The sequence below is a fragment of the Branchiostoma lanceolatum genome, chromosome 12, assembly GCF_035083965.1.
Source record: "Branchiostoma lanceolatum isolate klBraLanc5 chromosome 12, klBraLanc5.hap2, whole genome shotgun sequence".
Taxonomy (NCBI): Eukaryota; Metazoa; Chordata; class Leptocardii; order Amphioxiformes; family Branchiostomatidae; genus Branchiostoma; species Branchiostoma lanceolatum.
In genome coordinates, this window is record NC_089733.1 from 14,393,329 (window position 1) to 14,410,646 (window position 17,318).

Here is a 17,318-nt window from a genome sequence, read left to right on the forward strand (position 1 = left end):
TTGTATCTTTGGTCCCTTTTGACACAAGTCATTCATGTATGTGCTATCATAAACCTTAATGTAGATAATTAGATTAAGTTGAAATATGTTCTGCTATTGAACTTCAAAGAAGTCAAAACCTTATCCTTGCTACAGAAAATGTTGCACTTACGTTTAGTTGCTGGTTTTTAGAATCATTTTCACTGATGTCCATTCTGCCTTTTTTACAGTCGGGAAAAAGAAAACGAGGATTCATCAAGAACAAGATGTTGATTAAGAAGGGGAAGAGACCATCCAGCAAGAACAAGAAACCAAGCAGGAAAACTTCCTCCAAGAAGTAAATAAGAAGTACAAGTTGTCGAGCAGGCATCTTCGTTACCACCCCCCTCCCCCCTGAGTATCCACTAGTTCATGCAGAGAGGAGAAGTTTTTGAAAAGAAAAACATAAAAAATTCGCTGTAAAGTTTTCCAAAAAAATTGTGTGTAAAACGGTGTAATATACAAATGCAATCAAAGATGATGCGTAGTAGAAGTAGTGCTTTAGTTTCTACCATAAGACTTGAGTGTTCACGAATTCAGCCCGGACTTTGCATGAAACCCAATTCCAGAAAGTAGCTTGACACTATGAAACATTAGGAAGAGTCGCCAGTGAATAATGCATTCTATCCTGCTAAGTGCTGCTGGGGTTGGAAACTATACAAGGTTTGTGTCTTGTACAAAAATCACTGTTTAACACTCACACTACTAGGATTCAAGTGCGCCCTTGTAGCAATATGAAACTGCCAACAATAAATATAGCTGTCTTGTAACTCTTTGCTTTTTGCATGTTTTTTTTAAACGTCTTGAAACATCTTACATGAAAGATGTATACATGGATTGGAGGCTGTCGTAGGGGATTTGAGCATTATCATAATTGAAGTACCTAAACACTGAGTACCCCAAATTCAGACTCCAACAGACATTGTACAAGTTTGAAATGAGCACCATTTCAAATCCCTTATACCTTAGAAATTGTATCAAACTATGATGTCATAATACTCAGAACTGTTAAAGATATGCTATAATCGAGGGGTATGTCTAACATGTGTTAATAAGTATAACAGCTATGTATGAAAGTCAGTTTGAATTGTTTATGGTCAGTAAGTCTGCCTTGTTAATTTCATTAGGTTGATATAGTTTGTATTGCGTATCATTCTAAATGGAATTATGCAAATGTGGGATGAATTTCTATAAATACAGCATAAGATCGGAGTTAAGAATTTATTTTTTCCCTTTCTTTTCTTACAAATTTATGAGTGGACGGGTGTAAGTATGTAAAAATTTTGATGAGGTGATTTGATATCTAAGTTTTGCAAAGTCTGTATACAACTACAGTGTGTCATTTTACAACGAATACTACAAAACTGGGCTTTGTCCTGCATGATATGTGATTTTTACAGGGCTGCATGGCAATGTAAGCCTTAGAACTCTTGCACAATAGAAATGCAATACTTTACATTTTGTTATGATGTCTCATTAAACTCGGCTGTATATTGAAGGTGATAATATTGTCAAAACTGTCACCATAGACAGGATTCTGAATGCTTGTGAAAAAATTAACTAAGGAACCATCAAAAAGTGGTCACATTGGTCAGGTGGTTCTTATGTAGAGGTGGTCACTTGTACAGGTTTGACTGTACTGTGGTGACCTCCCAGTGCAAACTCATATTCTGTCATGCATTGCGTCACTAGGGTTGCTTCAATTGTGAACTCAAAACATAGCGAACGCCTCCTACCATAAAATTCCCAACAAACTTAAATCAATTTAGTTTGCTCAAATCAATTTTTCACCTTGTAGAAATAGATTTAAATGGAGGCAACTTGTAGAATGTATCTGATTCTTTTCCTGTAAAGTGGTCACAAGTGTCACAGACAATTTAAGATGTACCTGCATTGTAGTCCTGACCATCCCAACACTTAGGATTAAAAACAGTGTGTGCAGACCTCTCTAAGTATATTGTGTTTTGCTTTTCAAGTAAATTGACTTTTGTCTTAGGGCTGGTTCAGTTGGAGGTCTTAATTGCTTCTTATTGCTGATTTCAATGATGGCATACATATGGGAAAACCTTTGTCACTAAATAATGGTGTTATTTTGGTACAGATGGAAAATACAAAAGTTAATGTAGATGCACATGTATAATATCTTCCTAATAAAGCCAAGACAGTGTTTTGCCTCAAAGGCAAAGTTTAACAAAGCTTTTGTTCAATCTGCAAGATTTCAGTTAGTGTAATATAAAGTCATGTAGAAAACATAATTGGTGAAAGCCCATCTACTATAGATCAGGAAATTTGTTCTGATGTACCTTGATCAAATTACTGTAAATACCCTTTTCAATGTTGGTTGTTCCTATTGCTTGATATTTTCACTGTCAGATTCAAGGGCTGCTACAGGAAAATAATATGAAGGGTATTCAAAATTGCTGTATCAAAATTTGTTTTTTATTGCTCTATTCTTCAGTCAGATCAAGCATGGCTCCTTTTTCTGTGTACTGGGCTCTTTTTTTTAGCCTGGGTGCCATCCTACTTCTACTGGGGCTCCTACATTCCTTACCCTATAGGAGCGAATGTAGAAGCCCTGGTAGAAACAGGATGGCACCCAGGCTACCTTTTTTGGATTAGCCCTAATTACCATGTGTACAAACACCTTAACACTGGGTAAATGGGAGACATTGGCTGAACATTGATTATTTTCAAAAATAGGCAACAAAACACCTTGATGTACTAGTATTATTGCCAATATATATCACTGCCAACAAGAAATATAACTAAACCAAGGTAGTGTCAGAAGTGAAGAATTTTGCCAAATCCTGCTTTTTCATGTATAATACACACATTTCATGTATATGTACCCCAAAAATCTGTACATCAGAACCTTTTGAAAATTGTTTCATCCAATGTATTCAGATGTTTTGAGAAACAGTAATTTGAATTTGGAGTGTCTTTGAATGTGAACAACTGTTTGAAGACAATGCTTGAGACTAAGACAGGGAAATTGCACTGTGCATTGTATTTGTGAAATGTTGAGTACGGTTATTGTAAAAATCAAGTAATTCTAACGCCATTCAGGACTATGGAAAAATCTCATCTCCAGCCAATGATGAATGAAATGCAATACATACATACTACATGATGTACAGTGGACACTGAAGTCAAACACATTAGATCACTCCATGTTAGCTTTTTTTTCTTCAGGAAGAATTCTTAAACTTGTCATTCAGGAGACAATAGAGTAGAATGAAGTGTTAATTGTAGGACTGTGACATTGTAGACAAACATTGTATTTAGTAGTTTGGTTGTTTCTGGAGAATAAAAACAATTTGTGTTCAGTCTCAACTGATGTTTGGGCTGTAATATTGTAGTTTTTTCACAAAGGGAACGTCCAATCTTCAAATGAATTACACAAAATCACACAGACAGACACACATGTGCACACGATGACATGTACAATACACTAACATGTACACATTACAAACTTTTAGGTTCCTTTCTTTTCTCTCTTGCGATGCAAACATAGTTTTTTTACAATATGTTTTTCATAACAGTTTAAGGCACAACAAGAGTAAAAAAGATTTAATTCTTATATAAGCTCAAAATCATTTGGATTACAAGTATTTCAACAAATGCAAAGACTGTACTTCTTGACCTGAAGTGCATTGTTATTAAGTGAGTTGTTCCTTTATTTAGGTTGTCATAATGGTCCCAGGTTGAGTTTCAATGAAATTGCTGCATGTACATGTAGCTCTCTTGTTAGTCTGAGATAGACATGTATGTAACCCAGGCTCCAGTACGTATGTAACTTACAAAGCATGTTAAGCTATCTAGGAAAGTAGCACCATTGGTACTGGTAGGAAAGACTTAAGTATGTGTATTTCAAAATATGGCTACCAGTTGGACAAAGGAATTTGTAAGATTGGCTGAAAACATTGTCTACATAATACAACACAAATTTCTTCTAGTCAGGGGCAGCCCTATGTTCCAACACCCCTAGATTTTGACGCCCCTATGTCAGAATCATAGGTTAGGTGGTAGGCTCCACCAGGCCTTCCTACATATACGGTGGTACAGATCGTAGAATTCGGCAAAAAAAGGGAATAATTGGCCAGGAGAATCAGTCCGCGAGAAGGTTAACATTCCCCCTTGGAGGCAAATAAAAACCTCTGGTGACCAAACTCCCCTGACATATTACTAGTATTACATATTACTCATTATAACCGACATAGTCAGTCTAGTAGAGACTAGTTAGTGGGTGTTGGAACATAGGGGCATAACCCTTCTAGTCTCCACCATTATCATCATCACTGTCAGAACCGAATGTTTCCTCGTCCCCGAAGCTTTGTTCCTGCAGCATGGCCGCCCCCAGTCCCAGTTGGCGCGACCTCGCCACGGCCTGGGCTGCCAGGCTAGCCTGGAAGGAGCACCCTCCAAGCCCAGTCTGCCCAGGCAAACATTCCCGGTCACTGTTACCTACAGACAATTTGGCATCACCAGCTTTCCTTAATCTATCCCTAACCACAATGTCATCTTGGTTCTGTCCTTTCCTATCCTGGTTTCCATTATATGATCCACTACCCTCCTGTTCTATCTTCCCATTGAGAAGTTTACTGGAGGCAGTAGAGTCATCTTCCACTCCCCTATTGACTTCACAATGGTTTGCTCCATCCTCTTGCGAAGCGTTGTACAAATGTGACTCTCTGTCCTGTGCTACCTGCCTGATTTTATCAGCCATGTCTGTATCATCTTCGTCAAATGATGTACTTTTTGAATTTCGGCCACTCCCGTCTGACATGACGGGACTGTAATAATGTCTTATAACATAATTCTGCCCCGGGTCTTCTAACTGCTGTCTTAGACTTACATCATTTAAGACTTCTTCAATATTCGTCTTCTCAGTCAGCTCATTTAAGAGATTAGGATGATCATTCCCTGTCTCTTCAGTTTCTTCTTGTTCTCCCTTGTTCTTCCTTTCCCTTTCTTGCTTCCGTACAGTTAAAACATTCTGTAGTTCCCTCACCATCTTCTTGGCTTCAGCTCTCTCCTTTTTCTGTTGTTCCCTTTCTTCTTGAGTCAACATAGGATCATACCCGTTCCCATCTACAGCATTGTGTTCTTCATTGATGTATGCTTCAAATACTTGCTCTTCTATCAGGGGGTCGCCTATGACGTCATTCGCATCTGCAGAAACTAGTAGAACGGAAATAACGTCATCAACCGTTCTGCTATTGATTGGTTTTTCGCCCTCGGAATCAGAGTCGACGTGAGGACAAACCCTGTCCGCCGCGCTGTCGAGGTTCTGGAGTTGTTTGGAGCCCTCTTCCCAGCATTCCTTGCAGGCCTGCAGCTGTGTCTCCACCTCCTGCAGCTGCTTTGTGACCGCCTGCTGCAGTTCAGTCCAATCCTGCCGGGGGGCGTCCATAGCTGCACTAATGCTGTCCTCAACGGAGCTCACCTGAGAAAACAGAGCACCATGAATATACATAATCATCAATAAACATGTAACTACATCTATATTTGTTAAATCATAAAATCAATACTTTGATTTATACTTCAAACTTAGCATGATCATATGAACAATTAATCTTTACACTTTTGCAGTGGTTTTACATTTTTTTGATTTTCGGGGAGCTCTCCACCGCAAATTCATGACTCTGTGAATGTGTTTCTGTTGTCTGACTTTTTACTACAGTAACTGTACTACAGAATTGTTTCAACTACAAATTTTTAACACTGCCAAAAACCTCCTTTTCTCTCCTACCACAAAATAAAACCACCGCAAAACTACAGGAATTTCCAGTATACTGTACAATGTGAAACAAAGAAGCGAGTAGAACAGTCTCCTGGCCCCCGGGATTCGAACCCACGCCGAAACCGGGCAGCCAGATCACAGGCCTTAACCACTAGGCTAAAAGGTCTAGACCAGTTAGACTGGTCAGTTGGAGTCGCTTGAACCCCACAAGTGCATACCCACCCTGGACATGGTGACTTGTAGGTGTAGTCCAAGACTGTGGATTGCCGTATGCAGACCCACCAACGGACTGTTTTCAGGTCTCAACACTCTCTCCTGCTCTTTCGCCACACCGTACTTCGTCTGAAAGTCAAACTGCTTCTCCAAGACACTTGCGCCACTTTCTGAGACTGCTCCCAACTTCTGTAGCGTTTTCTTAAAGGATGTGATGACCTTTCCTCCGTGGATGGCTCCGGTCGTGTGGTGAGTGGAGGGTGAGAAGCACAGGGCGAGTCGACGGACAAACTCGGATACTTGGTCGGCCTGCAGTTGGACCAGGTTCTTCAGTGACTTCAGTGAACTGTTGTCATCGTTCACTTCTACCTGTGATAGCACAGAGGGGGAGGGGGGCATGTGTTCAATTGAGTGGGTTAGCAATGTATATACGTGTGCATTATAAATACAAGAAAGTTATGTACAATTGAAATCATTGATAGACACAACTTTTGCAGATCACAAAAACTGTAGGACATCATTTCTGCCAACATATGAACATGTTCAAACATGTTAGATATACGTTTCAATGCTTGCACGTTTGCACAAAGTAGGCTACTAGTAGTGCTTGAAAGTAGGCTAGTGCTTGACCCATTTGAATGTTGGTGGAAAAGACGAAATCCCCCTATGATGCAAGCAGCTTCAGTGAACTTTAGAAGTGTAAACTTGAGTATTGCTTTGCCATTATTAATCTTGTAATGATAATGATTATGACAATGACAATCCATTTTAATCATCTTTCTTTCAAAACTTCACATCAATGTATCATCATTCATAGTCATCTTTCTTTCAAAACTTCACATCAATGTATCATCCTTGGCCACAAGCATTTCAAGCACGTCATAGTCATCTGTTAGTCTGTCCAGCTATAAGTAGCCTCCTTCGCAGACTTCCTGTAATGGCGGCATATATATTTAAGGGAGGGGGATGATGCGATTTCTTACACGGGCCAAGGTTCTCTAATGCCGGCAAGGGACTTTCGCCGCCGAGGCACGAAGGAGTTATGTCGCCGAGGGACGACCGCCTTTCCATCCGGTCGTCCCTCGGCGGGCGAAAGTCCCTTGCCGGCATTAGAGAACCTTGGCCCGTGTAAGAAATCGCGTCACCCCCCTCCCCCAAATACATCTGCCGCCATTCCAGCAAGTCTTCGAAGGAGGCTACGCTATAAGTAAGCCAGACACATTCTCTATCAATCTGAGACAACCACATACCCATATTTCCCTCGACCTCTACATACTAACTACATGTGCAGTAGTGGTCACAGCTGTTGGCTATCAGTCTAAATATAGCAAGCACAGTTAGACATCACTGAATACTGCTAGTGTGTCTACTGTATTCCCTCTAATACCGGTAACTACACAAACAACTGAACGTTTGCCAAGTTATGATCAGACAACTGCAACTTGTGATCTACAAATATGTTCAATTGACACAACAGCTTAACAAGTTTGACAGATGAAAATAATACAACAAGACCTAGAGCATGCTTGCTGAAGGTGTGCAGTAATTAGGGGACATACAGTAAATGACTGCATATTTCAGCTTCAAGTATGACACTAGTACGGTATGGTTGATGAAAGCTGTCCTTGTACGTGAAAGATGTACAGTAAAAATTTGGAGGTTGCTAAACACTTTCCAGTGTCCTCTTTCATGGTATGGGACAGGGCTGTCTCAAGGACTTATCCCTCCATCCTGGGACAGAAATTTGCTTGTTGAGACAGACAATAGTTTTTATTTTCATTTTTATTAAATTGCAACAAGGCAATACTAGACACCCTGTCTCCATCTAAAAATTTGTACTTCATGACATGAAATTGATGGAAACGTGTTTTCATCTGCCTAAAATGACAGACGTAATTAATAACAAAAATCAACAACATCAAACAATGAGTGGGACGGAAAAGATTTAAAGCTGGAGACAGCCATGGTATGGGAGTAGCAGGCCATCCAGATTAATTTATAGAAAAATAAGTCATAATTTCATCTGACATTTGAGAGTTGCAAAGCCTAGTTGAAATGTTGTACAGTCCTTGTGATCGATGTCTATAAGATAAGTACAAACCTGCGATGTATCATTCAGAAGCTGATTGGTCAGTTCCTGTAGTGGTATCACACTGATGTAACTGTTGGTGTTGTCTACTTCTGAGTTCAGGGGATGGTCTTGTAACAACTGAAGCACCGCCTTTCTGTGCTGTTGTATCATGTCCGCCGTCGCACGTACGAGCGTCGCTCGTAACGACACGCACTGCTGCTGACTCTGCCACAGCCGACTGTGGATCATTCTCTCCAAGGGAACTTGTCCGTGTACCATCGTGAACCCTCGCGCCACGAGCTCTCTCTCCTGGATGTGGCGGAAGCTTTTTCTCGCCAGGGAAACGCACTTCTCGCCTTCACACAACCACGTCCTTAACAAGGTCAGACTTGATTTATGTTCGTGATGTCTTCTGACAAACAACGTAAACCAGCTGATTATACACAGAGCTAGCGGCAGCACCAGCAACGTTAAAACCAACCAACAATTCTGTTGGAGGAACAGAGCAGTTGCTAGGACTAACACAGCACCGAAATGTGTCGAGAATTGTTCCAGCTTCAGCGTATCTGCTGAGAGAAACCAGTTCGTATTGACGTCATCGCCACTGAAGGTATCCTGATCATAGAGCTGAAGAAAATGGTGGTCGTCGTCAAGCAGAAGCTTGGATTGGATCAACAAGGAGACGTACTGCTTGGCGTAACCTCGCTCGACCTCTGCTAACAGCCTCTTTGGAAACGTTCCAACGTGGATGAGAAATCCGAGGATGTTTCTTAGAAGCGACATGACGACACCTTTGAACTGGTTCCCTTGTGTTCTTGCCAGGCTGTTTGCCTCCGGTTTACATTTTGATGTTGTCATCCCTGCAAAGAGTCGTATGTAAAAGCAATCAGAAACGCATCTAAAAATAGCGACCAAAGGAAGCCTACATATGTACCTACCAGTTAGTACATGCACATAAATATGGGCTTTTGACCTACTTCTGGGTAGAGGCTGGAATTCTGTTGGTTAGGGCTCTGCTCCTTTTGGTAATGCCAACATCTGTTACTAGCTAACACCAGGCTACAAATGCCCATAAAGTCCCTGCCCTCACGCCTGTGAAATATGCTGAAGGACAATTCTCACCACACTGTGATGTTGGGTTGTTGCAGGATAATCCCGTAATGCTCCTCCTCTTTCTATAAATGGTGCATCAACTCGAGCTCACTACTCTTCATAAAAACTGAGATTTAAAACGATTAACTCTAGATGTAACCTTAACAAATTCGCTCAAGGAAAAGGGTTTCAGAAACTAAACACGTGAGGGTTTTAAGTATTCGTTAGATCACCAAATTAGAGCATACGGGAACAGCTATGATAATGCGGGCTTGGTAACAGTTTAGTGTACCGTGAAGAAGAATGTAACAACTGTGGGCAGGGTAATGTCATCCGGGACGTGCGACTCTAAAAATAGACGGAAAAGTTCGGGGAAGGTTTTCACGTACCGTTGAAGGGATACGATGGCCTACTGGAAAAATGTTAACAAGCGTTGTGATTTAAATGTAGCTGTCTTGTGTGGTAATCAGTGTGATTCATAACATGTGAATATGCTATTTATTTGATTTTATGGCATCTACTCTCGTCAAAATAACATCTCACACGTTCAGCTGTTGTGATCTGACAAGTAGCTCCGCCCCCTCAATAAAATACTTAAATGTACACTGGAAATTAATTTTATTGAAATAACATAAACCAATCCGAACTTACCGACTTCGAAGTCCAGCTGACCAACATCTTGAAGATGTTGATATAGGGGAGAATTCTCAAAAACAACATCTTCGTCGAAGTCTTCTTCGCTCGTCGGATTTTTTTCCGTGCAGGCAGCCATCTTGCTTTTGGAGAGTTACATTTTGAATTGTAGGGGTTACTTTTCTACTCATATAATGGTAACATTATAAAGTTGTGACAAAATATTATAGAATTTTCAAACTCAAAATATATTGTTTATAATATGTATGGAAATAATACCAAAAGATATATAATACATGATGTTGTAAAACATATATTTTGATAAAACTCCCTATATTTAAAAGTGGACTATCTTGCTGGGTAAAAGGTCAAAGTCCAAGATGGCGGCCGGAGGTTTGCGAGTTCGTTCTGCTTTCAGAAAAGGACTTTTTACGGACAAAGTCGCCATCGTAACGGGAGGAGGAACAGGGATAGGGAAGGCCATAGCTCAAGAACTGCTGTATCTAGGTATGGAAGCATTCATCTGGACTGTTATTGAATTACCCAATTTTTTTTTTCAGTTTGTATGTTGGGAGGGGGCGTTACTTTGTTGTTAAATATTAATTGGGTCACATGCGAGTAAATCCTGTAATTATTACAGGTTTAACGTACCATAAACCTATTTTGTTTTACCCTTTGGGCAATGGGTGCCGCCATATTGCTTTGTGACGTCATGGGCCGGACATTTTGGAACCTTCAGTAAACCCATCTTGTTGACCGAGATGTTGACTGACATAAACAGAAAGTATGTGTCTTTTTTAGAAAAAGCCAAGAGTATCATAGAATATGTCTTGTATAAGCAATATATTTTTCAAAACAAATCTTGAAACTCCCGTTTATGTTCACCGTATTTGTTTTTTTCCCCAGGATGCAAAGTGGTGATAGCGTCCCGTAGTGAGGAGAAGGTTAGAACAGCGGCGGCGGAGATGTCCTCTCTCATCCCCACAGACAGCCCTGCGCAAGTCAAGGCTTTACAGTGCAACATAAGGAAGGAGGAGGATGTGAGTTAAGCTACAGGCCACTTCTGTAGTTACTTGTTTTTATAAGACACAGTTGTACATTAGACCCGTACAACAGCTCAGTGAGAGCTTGCTTTGCAATATAGGGGTTACTGGTGCAAACCAGCCAGAGCATACCAAAGACTTAAAAAATGGTACATACTGCTTCCTCTGCTTTGCAATCAGCACTTAATTATGAGATGGTAGTTTAACACACACCACTACCAGTGGACTGGCAGTACATGTAACTTGCTTACACAAGTGTTTGGCCCAAGGGCTATAGACATGGAGACGGAGATGGGCACGGCCCCTTATGCCAAAATGTGTGGGAAGGAATTTAACTTCACTAATTACTTTCGCTTGTTTGGTACATGTATTTGAATACAGTATTACTGTAATATTACACCTTTTTCATCAATACGAATAGCACTAAATGTGTACAAATTGGAAACAATGAGTGCATGTATCATCTATCATGCCTGTATGATTTTTTCTTACAAATAGTTTCTTCTTTTGTCAGGTGAAAAATCTATTTTCCAAGACCATTGGTGAGTTTGGTAAGCTGGACTTCCTGGTGAACAATGCGGGCGGTCAGTTCCCCAGCCCAGCCGCCCAGATCAGCCTTAAGGGCTGGAACGCTGTAGTGGACACCAACCTTAACGGAACATTCCTCTGCTGTAGGGAAGGTGACTTAACCCTCATCCTACGAAGACTTCTTAACAACTGCGTACTGTAAATGCAGAACGGTTCGCGGTGGTTTGATGTTCACAGTTTTCACGGTTTTTACAGCGAACTTAAAGCCACAGCGAAAAGCCGTTCCATTGTGTGACTGTAGCGCTACTATTGTTCCAATCGAGAACTCAAAACTACGCGAACACTCCATTTACTCCCTACCACAAAATTAAATCCCCGCAAACATTTCTGCTTTTACTATATTACTATAATACTCAATACAAAAGGTGCTCAAGCAACACAATAAGTTTTTAGAAAGCGTCAGGTGTTTCAGACAGCAATCACTGTCTTCCGTCAATGACCTCAATCTGAAACATCTGACCATTTTTCAAAACTTATCCAGCTGCTTGAGTAACTTTTGTATTGACTGTCTCATTACCTGGACTCCTTGGCACTGATAAGTTAAAGATATTGACATTTCACAATCTGTTATAATGATTTCACAATCCTGTCATTTAAACTGTCTTAATCACTTTATCTTTTAATATTCCCCAGCATACCACTCATGGATGGCTGAGAATGGTGGAGTCATTGTCAACATTATAGCCGACATGTGGAAAGGGTTTCCCATGATGAGGTACAATTCACAAATTCTTGACTTTCTCATTGACTTAAGATGTAAAGGATCTGGGTTTCATTCCCTAGCATGTTTCAATGTTGTTCCCTTCGGAAAGGCAATTAACACCAATTTTCTTACTGAACTCAAGAGAAAATGAGTACCTATCTTTGGTTAGTTCCTCTTGGACTGTACTGTATGTGAATCTAGAGCTGATTTTCATTTACTAAAACTTAGTAAGTGGAATCTAAAAAAAATTATTTTGTATTTCTTGTTTGTAATTGAACGGATTCAAGTTGCTGTACTTTTTGATGTATCAATAAATCTTTATTTATTGTTGTTTGTGTTTACCCAGCCACACTGGGGCTGCCCGTGCCGCTGTAGACAACCTGACAAAGAGCCTTGCGCTAGAGTGGGCAGCCAACGGGATCCGGATCAACTCTGTAGCACCTGTGAGATCACTCTTCTCTAGATCACATTAGCATGCGGATCAAGGATAGATCACAGTCAGGGCTGTCTCCAGGACCCGTCTCCATCCCGGGACAGAAACTTGCTTGTTGGGATGGACAAAAATTTCACCCCATCCATTAAAAAAATCTGAACTTCATGACATGAAATTGATGACAATGAATTTTCGGAAGCTTAAAATGACAGATCCAACAACGAACATTAACAACAAACAATAAGTGGGGGGGGAATTAAAGTGTCAGGTGTGTCTATGTTGTCATGGTAATGATTTTCCCTGCAACTTCAATACCCAGTGAGAGTTCTCCATTAAATTTTCCTTGCATGCGATATGGTATGTAAGATGCTACAAGTGGCAGTGTTCCCTCCCACAAACAGGTCAGGTTTTCACCAGTATCTATTGGTTTGTTGGTTGCTAGCTCCCCCTATCATCTATCTTTCAAACTGCAGATTACTAACATAGAAAATGTACAAGTCTTGCTTGATTATATGCAAGTTTTGTGTCACGCAAACTTTCCAGTTACAGGATCTAATTCTAACTTTTATTGGATACATGTGTACTACTACTGCTGCTCGTACAACTTGGTCTAACTTTCGTGGTGAGGAAAGAAGGTTCTTAACAACTTCTTAAAAACTATTCTTCCTTCTTACAACCGTAGGGAAGCAGTATCTACTCCGACACTGCCGCCAGAAACTATAGTGCTACCGAAAACGTTTTCCTTCGTGAAGTTCCAAACATTCCAGCAAAACGCCTGGGAAAGCCAGAAGAGGTTTGTTGTGGTTTTGCTATTATATTAATCACATTATTTTCCACAGGGAACCATCTTTTCTGCTAGTGCAGCAAGGAATTATGATGCCAGTTTACAGATATTTCAAAGTCAGATCCCACACATCCCTGCTAAAAGGCTAGGGAAGCCAGAAGAGGTAGGTTTTCTTAAAATTCATGTCTGTCCACATTTTTTGGCTATACTTCGAGGCTGGAGCCTTTCACATAGTGTAGAAATGCAAAGGGCCTTCACTGCTGTGTGCACTCTACGTTACAATTTTTTCATACATCTATGTTTGAAATAAGCACATATATTTTATTGTAATAAATGAAAGTACATAGTGATTAGTTGTTAAAGAAAACATGCTTGTTTATTACAGTATGTAAAATGGAGCATCAGGGAGTGTTTTTGCCTTGGGTATCTTATCCTTTATTAATATCTTTGTATCATGTGGCGCATGGTTAGTGTACAAAGAAATTTATAGTAGTTGTAATGCATGTATTCAGTACAAAAAGTTTTTAAAAATGTTTGTTAAGTACACTGTACAGCGTTCGAAATACTGGGTGTATGTGCACTTTTGTGCACCTGAAATTGGAGCTGTGCACCTAATTTTTGACTGGGTGCACCAGTGCACCTATATATATTTGTAGGCTATAGAATAGAGGTAATATTGTATTCTAGTATACAGTATCTACTTGAAATTTAAGTATCAGAAAAGGCAATATATTGACCATGTTGTACTTTGTTTGATGTATTACTTTATTTAACATTAGCTAGAATTTCAGATTGAAATAGAGAGAGAGGCAGTAAGGTTTGTTAATATATTTTGCTGCCATTCTACTTTATCTTATGCCGTGCACCCAAAATTATTTCTCTGCATCTGAATTTCCAGGTTAGGTGCACCTATCCCAAAAATGAATTCCGAGCCCTGCTGTATCATATTGCACAACTACCACAGATGAATTAACATTGTTGAAGTCATCTTAATACCAGAATATAAAACTGAACCTACTCACTGCTATCTACGCATAGGCCACACCAATTTTATTTGTTGATTCTCAGATTTTTTCAGAAAAAAACTGGAGCGACAGGGCGAAAAAAAAAAATACAATTTTTTGCAAATAGTCTGGGGTGAAGACAAGGGTTAACATAACATAAGGTATAAAAGGATTATTCAAGTTTCAGCTTTGTATTGCTTGTTTTAATGCAATGCACCCCTTTCTTTGATCTATTACTATAATTATAGTAACAAAATTACCTTTTGCCATGAAATATATGGATTGATATTGAGAAATAGTTTTAATAAATGAAAAATTACAACTTATGATCAATGTGACCACACTTTTTAGGCATGTGCAAGCCTTTATAATCTATTCTAGTGGCTATTGAATTTAAAAAAGAACAGATAGTAAAATTGGGAGTAAAAATTTGTGAATGGGAATAGGGAGCAAATTTTTTCTTTTTTTTCAAAATGGGAAAAACAGGACAGGCTATTCGGAGAAGCAACAAAGAAAATTGGTGTGGCCATATGTTACAATAGTTACATATTACAATTGTGGTGTCTCAGCTATCAGAAAGGTAACATAACATTCATTTTTTTCAGGTGTCGACTGCGGTATGTTTCTTACTGTCACCTTCTTCTGCCTTCATTACTGGCGAGACAGTAAAGGTGGACGGAGGACAGAGTCTGTATAGGAATCAGTTTGAAATCCCAGGTAGGTACAGAAAGCCACTAAGGCAAATAAAGTAAACCTGAATGACTCACAGTTATCTGTTTGGTTTACAAATGTTGAAATAACTCTTTATTTGAGCATTTACATTAGCATGAAAGCTCATCTGTGTTGGTACATTCCGTTATAAAGTTTGATACATTACTTCAACACGAGTCGACGTATGAGCGACTGAAAATTCGAAGGTGAGCTTCATTTGTTTTTGTTGAAGACTTAAGTAAAGTGTCAAACTTTATCATATTTTTACCTTTGTTTGAGTTAGAGCCACACCAATTCTATTTGTTGGTTTTCGGAATCGCCACTTCAGAAAAATCGAAAAAAAGAAAAAAAATCGAAAATGAAATATACCAACAGCCCCCGAGGTGTTGCTAAAAAAATACCCTGCAATCCCAATGTGAATTGATAGAGGACTCTCTTTGCAGATAGTTGACATGATATGATATACATTTTTAAAGCCTGTATTGTAGGATTTTGGTGCTAAAACAAGAAAAATTTTCCACATTCTGAACAAAATTTTGCCTCATGATATTATGTTTCTATCTATGATGACAACTTATAAAACATATTTTGGCACTCCATCACATTTCAAGTATTTGTCTACGGCCAAACAAATCCCAGGTTTTCAGCACCTTCGTACGACACAGCAACGTCACACTTGTAATCAGTGAGTATAGCTGGTAATGTGATAAGGTAGATTCAACAGTATATGAAAATAGATTACTAAAACCTTGACTTTTAGATTATTCCGATCCTACAAAAGAGGCCTTTAACAGAAAAGGGAAAGGTCTCGAAAATTTGAAAAGAAAGTTTCAATTTGTATCATTGTATTTTCCCATACATACTGTTTTGATGGTTTTCTTTCAGTGTTTTTTTTTGGGGGGGGATTATATCTTGTCACATTTTCTTTTTGTCTATCAGTTTAGACAAGAATTCATAGTTTGACAAAAGGAAAACCTTACAAAATAGAAAGCTTGACAAAAACACCTATAAAAAAATGTCAAAAAAACAGTCAGAACCTAACCTCTGCTTCAAGAGTAATAAGACACACATTACATGAATCCCATGTGATAAAAATGACTGTACTCTAACTTACAGATCACAACAAGCAGCCGGCATATGACTGGGAGAAGTTGATAGAGGAGGAAGAGAATGACGGGAACCCCAAGTCTAAACTATAAACTCCTCACGGCTACATCTACTGTAAAATGTGAAATATTTGCAGAGGTTTTATTTCCTCAATCCTCCCTCTCACTACGAATTCATCATACTGTGACATGTTTTATGTCTTGCATAACATTACTACACTAGGTCTTGTTTTAAACTTTCAAACTTAAAATGATTTACAGTATGTAAGGTGCTATGTAAGGTATTTTGTAATCAAAAGGCAGAAACTATATTAATGATAATACCTTTTGTATACTGTTCTTCGTGGCTAATGTTCAGTTTTTATCTACTGCCATGTGTATGTATAGGCACACCAAATCAGTGTATGTACTCATCAACAATAATTCAAATATAATAATTGTCTATCATCCAAGCAAATCAGTGAGATATGAGAAAATGTCTTGACTAGAATTGATATTTCAGCCAATGATGCTCCCCCAACACCCTAAAGCATCCCTCACCATAGACATTTAAGTAGTTTTGAAATTGAAAACTTTGACACAATTGCAAACTACTTAAGATTTGGATTTGGACCCCCCCCCCCAAGTAACTCATTGAATTTTGTATGCAACAAAGGTCCTTTGATAAAGAATAATGTTACTGTGTAACAGTGTAAGCATAGTCATATGGAAAACAAGAAATGTTTTACTACAGAAAATTATAATTGTGTTAATCATTTCCCGAGTACTTACCTTGGGTAGAATCTATGCAAACGTTGAAAAAACCAACCATATTATAATCTAACAAAGACTGACCTTGAAACTGTGATTTTTCTCCGTCTTATTCTGTGATAAACATCGAGATAACATATAGAATGGCTGGTAAGGGATTGTTGTACTACAGGTGTGCCACATTTGATATGATACAGGCTTGATATATAGTCATCATAGGACAAAGTTTGTCTCCTGCAAGCCACTTTGATATCGCTTTCCCTTCCTTACTACAGAAGTGTACTACAGCCTTGGAGGATGAAGTAGAATGTATAGTTTCTTTTTTCACAACCAGGAATCTCACCTGCTGACGTTTCGGTGTCTGTCAGACACCTTCTTCAGAGCTTCTGACTGGAGTACTGCTTCTCGTCGCTATAAGGGGGATGC

General features: G+C 39.2%; 3 protein-coding genes across 5 annotated transcripts in view; 2 read left to right on the top strand and 1 right to left on the bottom strand.

Moving 5' to 3' along the window:
• The window catches only part of LOC136446638 (dolichyl-diphosphooligosaccharide--protein glycosyltransferase subunit STT3B-like), a 32,208-nt gene extending 28,853 nt beyond the window's left edge, over nucleotides 1-3,355 (top strand). For both annotated transcript variants that reach the window (XM_066445121.1, XM_066445122.1), the window contains exon 17: nucleotides 210-3,355. In XM_066445121.1, coding sequence (XP_066301218.1) covers nucleotides 210-320 — 111 coding nt within the window. In that variant the 3' untranslated portion in view covers nucleotides 321-3,355. The remainder of the gene's footprint in view (nucleotides 1-209) is intronic.
• A 595-nt stretch (nucleotides 3,356-3,950) lies between these two features.
• Nucleotides 3,951-9,943, bottom strand: LOC136446071 (vezatin-like). Its single transcript, XM_066444347.1, has 4 exons — nucleotides 9,789-9,943; nucleotides 8,076-8,905; nucleotides 5,984-6,343; nucleotides 3,951-5,464 (listed from the first exon to the last, which is right to left on the bottom strand). The coding sequence occupies exons 1-4, from the start codon at nucleotides 9,907-9,909 to the stop codon at nucleotides 4,292-4,294; spliced, it is 2,484 nt and encodes an 827-aa protein (XP_066300444.1). The 5' UTR covers nucleotides 9,910-9,943; the 3' UTR covers nucleotides 3,951-4,291.
• Nucleotides 9,944-10,118: 175 nt separating this feature from the next.
• Nucleotides 10,119-16,989, top strand: LOC136446150 (peroxisomal trans-2-enoyl-CoA reductase-like). Of its 2 annotated transcripts, none has more exons than XM_066444460.1 (8): nucleotides 10,119-10,277; nucleotides 10,677-10,810; nucleotides 11,328-11,493; nucleotides 12,035-12,116; nucleotides 12,451-12,547; nucleotides 13,377-13,484; nucleotides 14,931-15,042; nucleotides 16,153-16,989. In XM_066444460.1, exons 1-8 carry the CDS (start codon nucleotides 10,151-10,153, stop codon nucleotides 16,233-16,235), a joined length of 909 nt encoding a protein of 302 aa, XP_066300557.1. In that variant the 5' UTR covers nucleotides 10,119-10,150; the 3' UTR covers nucleotides 16,236-16,989. The 2 variants fall into 2 exon arrangements, with proteins under 2 accessions (XP_066300557.1, XP_066300556.1); XM_066444459.1 differs by lacking the exon at nucleotides 13,377-13,484 and adding an exon at nucleotides 13,220-13,330 and having other exon boundaries at nucleotides 10,120-10,277.
• Nucleotides 16,990-17,318: the final 329 nt, after the last annotated feature.